The sequence below is a fragment of the Bufo bufo genome, chromosome 2 (genome assembly GCF_905171765.1).
Source record: "Bufo bufo chromosome 2, aBufBuf1.1, whole genome shotgun sequence".
Lineage (NCBI taxonomy): Eukaryota > Metazoa > Chordata > Amphibia > Anura > Bufonidae > Bufo > Bufo bufo.
This window is the reverse complement of record NC_053390.1, coordinates 220,250,136-220,255,695: the sequence shown is the minus strand read 5'-3', so window position 1 is coordinate 220,255,695 and position 5,560 is coordinate 220,250,136. Positions and strand designations below refer to the sequence as shown.

The 5,560-nt window shown below is 45.9% G+C and overlaps 1 protein-coding gene across 1 annotated transcript; it reads left to right on the top strand.

The window, feature by feature from the left end:
- Positions 1-3,646: 3,646 nt before the first annotated feature.
- Positions 3,647-5,350, top strand: LOC120990765 (protein ZBED8-like). The gene has a single exon (XM_040419667.1). It carries the CDS (start codon positions 3,647-3,649, stop codon positions 5,348-5,350), a length of 1,704 nt encoding a protein of 567 aa, XP_040275601.1.
- The last annotated feature ends 210 nt before the right edge of the window (positions 5,351-5,560 follow it).

The window sequence follows — 5,560 nt, the reverse complement described above, 5'->3', positions numbered from 1 at the left end:
ATGCTGTATGTTGTAGTGAATTAGGGCCGGTGGGTATCAGGTGGTGTTTGGCCATGCCAGATACAGACATCTCCGGCAGGCCGCTTTCTGCCATAAGAGCCTGCTGGAGATGTCTAACACTAGTGTGAAACGAGCCTAACATACTTCTAATTTGATGAGAATCGTAGTTCTTCGCATGTAATCTAATAGAAGTTAGGAAGTGTTATGAAAGGGGCTGTGCAGTGCTAAGATATTAATAACCTATCCTTAAAATAGGTTAGCAATATAGGATTAGCGAGGCTCCAACTTTCCCACTAATGCTGATGAGTTGTTTGAAGAGGTAGCGGCGCTAGTCTGAGTGCTACTATTGTTTCAAAATTACCTCCTTGTCGTCGCCTTTGTTGAGGCGGTGTAGGGATTCGCTGATCTGATATTGATGACCTATTCTAAGGATAGGTCATTAATATCTTAGCACTGGACAACCCCTTTAATGTTGATAAGGAGGCAGAGGCCCTTGTGCCTACAAGGTGACTTTGGATCCGCAGAGGTACGTTTGCTTACGAGTTAGGCTGCGTTCACATCAACAACCAGTGAATTGCAAACTTCATTGCTTATTTTTGGCCATTTTCACGACCAGGACCCCATTGATCATACTGGGGGCACTATGTTTTGGAATTTGATGTCCAGAGGGCACTATGGGGGGCATTACGTATACTGAGGGCACTGCAGGGGTGAGGATTTAAAAACAAACAAACAACTGAATGAATCAATTTTTTATGGCCATACAGCTGTTACAAACAGACAGATGGCTAGAAAATGGATGAAAAAATGATTGAAAAATAGCCATGAAAAACTGACAGCGTGTCCGTGTAAGGCCTCATGCACACGACCGTTGTGTGCATCCGCGGCCGTTGTTCCGTTTTCCATTTTTTTTCGCGGACCCATTGACTTTCAATGGGTCCGTGGAAAAATCGGAAAATGCACCGTTTGGCTTCCACGTCCGTGATCTGTTTTTCCAGTCCGTGAAAAAAATAAGACCTGTCCTATTTTCTTCACGGACAACGGTTTATGGACCCATTCAAGTCAATGGGTACGTGAAAAATCATGGATGCACACAAGAGAGTCATCCGCGTCCGTGATCCGTGTCTTCTATCATTTTCAATGCAAACTTGACTTCGTTTTTTTTTTTCACTTTTCATGTCCGTGGATACTCCAAAAATCAAGGAAGACCCACGGAAGAAAAAACGGTCATGGATCACGGAACAACGGAATTCCGTTTTGCGGACCGCAAAAAAAAACGGTCGTGTGCATGAGGCCTAAGAGGAAGAGATGTGAGGTTTAATGCAGACAAAATGGAGTCAGATGACAGTAAAGAAAAGCTCCAGAGTTTTCCTGGCTGACCAGTCTAGAATGTTCCAGATAATCATTCCAGCAAACTAAAAGGAAGAATCTAGGGCAGTGGTTCTTAACCTGGGTTCGATCGAACCCCAGGGGTTCGGTGAGTCAGTCTCGCGGGTTTGGCCGCCGGCCCTGGAGGGCCGCTTTGATAGGTGGCTGCCACAAGACAGGAAAATATTTATTTCCTGTTACTCAGACTCCTTTTGCGCCCGCTGCGGCTCATGATCAGAAGAGCCGAGCGAGCGCAATGATTTTGCTTCCGCCAGCCGCCGGATGTGAGCGGCATATGACGACATGACGTCATATCCGGCGGCTGCGCGGCGGCGGATCTAGTGACTGCACAGCATGGTGGCGGCGGCGGCGGCGACATCCTGTCCCTCCTGCACCCAGACACCGGCATCACTGAGCTAAGCTGACCTGTTGTACTACAGGTAAGAGTAAAGGGGCTTGGAGGACCTATTGTGTATTGTATTTAAGGGGTCAGCATTGTATTGGAGGGGCCAGCAGTGTATTGGGGGGGCTGGGAGGGTGGGGGTCAGCAGTGTATTGGGGTGGCAAGGATGGGGGTCAGCAGTGTATTGGGGTGGCTAGGAGGGGGGTCAGCAGTGAATTAGGGGGCTGGGAAGGGGGTCATCATTGTATTAGGGGGGCTGGGATTGTTTTGGGAGGGGGTCAGCAGTGTATTGAGGGACTGGGGGGTCAGCAGTGTATTGGGGTGGCTGGGAGGCTGGGGGTCAGTAGTGTATTAGGAGATTGGGAGGGGGGTCAGCAGTTTATTAGGGGGTGGGAGGGGATAAGCAGTGTATTAGGGGGGTGGGAGGGTGTTCAGCAGTGTATTGGGGGTGGTGAGGAGGGGGCAGCAGTGTATTAGATAGTGGAGAGGGGGGGGGCAGTAGTATATTAGGCGCAGTGACTTATGGGGCTGACATAGATTTCTTTTCCAGGGCTGCTTTGTATCCCCAGTCCGGCCCTGGAGGTCAAGACACACACCCGACTCGCCCCGCTTGTCCATCATTGGCTGCAGGTGATCACGCAACATCGCTTGGCCTATCCCTTCATACTAACTATGTCGAGCAAAAAAAGAAAGTGGTCGGACGAATATGTACAATATGGATTCACATGTATAACGGAACGTGATGGGAGTCAGCGTCCTAACTGTATGATTTGCAATGCCAAGTTGAGCAATTCTAGTCTAGCACCGGCAAAACTAAGAGAACACTTCCTTAAGCTGCATGGAGATGGAAAATACAAGAACACAACGCTCGCTGAATTCAAGGTGAGGAGAGCCAGATTCGATGAAAAGGCTAGTCTGCCTGTTCTCAGCTTTGTACCCATCAACAAACCGATCCTCATAGCATCGTACGAAGTTGCTTACCTGATCGCAAAGCAGGGCAAACCCCACACCATTGGTGAAACACTCATAAAACCAGCTGTGTTGAAGATGGCGAATATCATGCTGGGAAAAGCGGCTGAAGTTGAGGTCAGACAGGATTGTGTGGAGGCACAGATCTGGAGAAGGGTACAAAACCATTTTTTGCTGAACTGAAAGTTCCCAAGAGCACAGTGGCCTCCATAATTCTTAAATGGAAGAAGTTTGGAACAACCAGGACATTTCTTAGAGCTGGCTGCTCCACTAAACATCACTGGATCTCTCTGCATTCTGGCATTGCCGGACGCTAACCATTGCCATCTGGCTCCATTAACTATAATGGGGACTGGTGGAGATCCGACTGCAACCCAGCAAATATGCTGTATGTTGTAGTGAATTAGGGCCGGTGGGTATCAGGTGGTGTTTGGCAATGCCAGATACAGACATCTCCGGCAGGCTGCTTTCTGCCATAAGAGCCTGCTGGAGATGTCTAACACTAGCGTGAAACGAGCCTAACATACTTCTAATTTGATGAGAATCGTAGTTCTTCGCATGTAATCTAATAGAAGTTAGGAAGTGTTATGAAAGGGGCTGTGCAGTGCTAAGATATTAATAACCTATCCTTAAAATAGGTTAGCAATATAGGATTAGCGAGGCTCCAACTTTCCCACTAATGCTGATGAGTTGTTTGAAGAGGTAGCGGCGCTAGTCTGAGTGCTACTATTGTTTCAAAATTACCTCCTTGTCGTCGCCTTTGTTGAGGCGGTGTAGGGATTCGCTGATCTGATATTGATGACCTATTCTAAGGATAGGTCATTAATATCTTGATGGTCGGACGAATATGTACAATATGGATTCACATGTATAACGGAACGTGATGGGAGTCAGCGTCCTAACTGTATGATTTGCAATGCCAAGTTGAGCAATTCTAGTCTAGCACCGGCAAAACTAAGAGAACACTTCCTTAAGCTGCATGGAGATGGAAAATACAAGAACACAACGCTCGCTGAATTCAAGGTGAGGAGAGCCAGATTCGATGAAAAGGCTAGTCTGCCTGTTCTCAGCTTTGTACCCATCAACAAACCGATCCTCATAGCATCGTACGAAGTTGCTTACCTGATCCCAAAGCAGGGCAAACCCCACACCATTGGTGAAACAGTCATAAAACCAGCTGTGTTGAAGATGGCGAATATCATGCTGGGAAAAGCGGCTGAAGTTAAGTTATCCCAAATTCCTCTTTCAAATGACACCATCAGCGACAGAATAGAGGACATGAGCAAAGACATCTTGGCTCAAATAGTTGCAGATCTGATTTCAAGCCCGGCAAAATTCAGCCTTCAACTCGACGAGACCACAGACGTCTCCAATCTAAGCCAGCTTGCAGTATTCGTGCGCTATGTGAAAGACGACGTGATAAAGGAAGAGTTTTTATTTTGTAAGCCTCTTACAACAACAACTAAGGCAGCCGATGTGAAGAAACTTGTGGATGACTTCTTCAAAGACAACAATCTTTCGTGGGATATGGTTTCTGCAGTTTGTTCGGATGGAGCTCCAGCCATGCTGGGAAGAAAGTCTGGTTTTGGTGCGCTAGTGAAAGCCGATGCACCACACATCATTGTTACGCATTGTATTCTGCATAGGCATGCATTGGCAACAAAAACCTTGCCTCCAAAACTGGCAGAAGTATTAAAAATTGTAGTGGAATGTGTGAACTATGTGCGAAATAGTGCTCTGAGGCACCGTATCTTCAGGGAGCTGTGTAAAGAAATGGGATCTGAATTTGAGGTACTTCTGTACCATTCCAACGTTCGGTGGTTATCCCTGGGACAGGTGTTGAATCGTGTTTTTGCCGTGCGTGTGGAATTAGCCCTGTTTTTGCAAGAGCACCAACATTGTCATGCAGATTGCTTCAAAGATTCTGAGTTCATTCTCATTTTAGCGTACATGACTGATATCTTTGCAGCTCTAAATCATCTCAATCAACAGATGCAGGGTGGTGGAGTCAACATTATCGAAGCGGAAGAAAACCTGAAGGCTTTTCAAAAAAAGCTACCGTTATGGAAACGACGAATAGAGAACGATAACTTCGCAAACTTTCCCCTGCTAGACGACTGTGTAAGTAAGATCGAAGATGTATCTGGAATCGGAGACATTTCTATACCCACGGAACTGAAGCAAGCAATTGCCACGCACTTAGATGATCTTGCAACATCTCTTGATGGATACTTCCCTACAAGAGAGTCATATCCAGCATGGGTGAGACAGCCGTTTACATTTAGTGTTGAGACAACAGATGTCAATGATGAAATCATTGAACTTCAGCAGAGCCAGGTTCAACAGCAACTCTTCAGAACAACAACGCTCTCAACGTTTTGGTGTCAACAAATGGTAACGTACCCTGTTATTGCTAAGAAAGCTCTGGAGTTTTTCATACCGTTTGTTACAACATATCTTTGCGAGCAATCCTTTTCAAGGATGCTGGACATAAAAACGAAGAAAAGGAACAGACTTTGTTGCGAAAATGACATGAGAGTGGCACTTGCCAAGGTAAAGCCGCGCATTTCTGACCTGGTCTCTGAAAGACAACAGCAGAAGTCACACTGATTTGCAGTAAATATTCATTATTATGTTTTTATTTTTGTGTGAAAATCATGTTTTAATGGTTTTGTTCTTTGTTCTTAATGGTTTTGTTCTTTAATGGTTTTATTCACTTTGTGCACCTACAGGGAGTGCAGAATTATTAGGCAAATGAGTATTTTGACCACATCATCCTCTTTATGCATGTTGTCTTACTCCAAGCTGTATAGGCTCGAA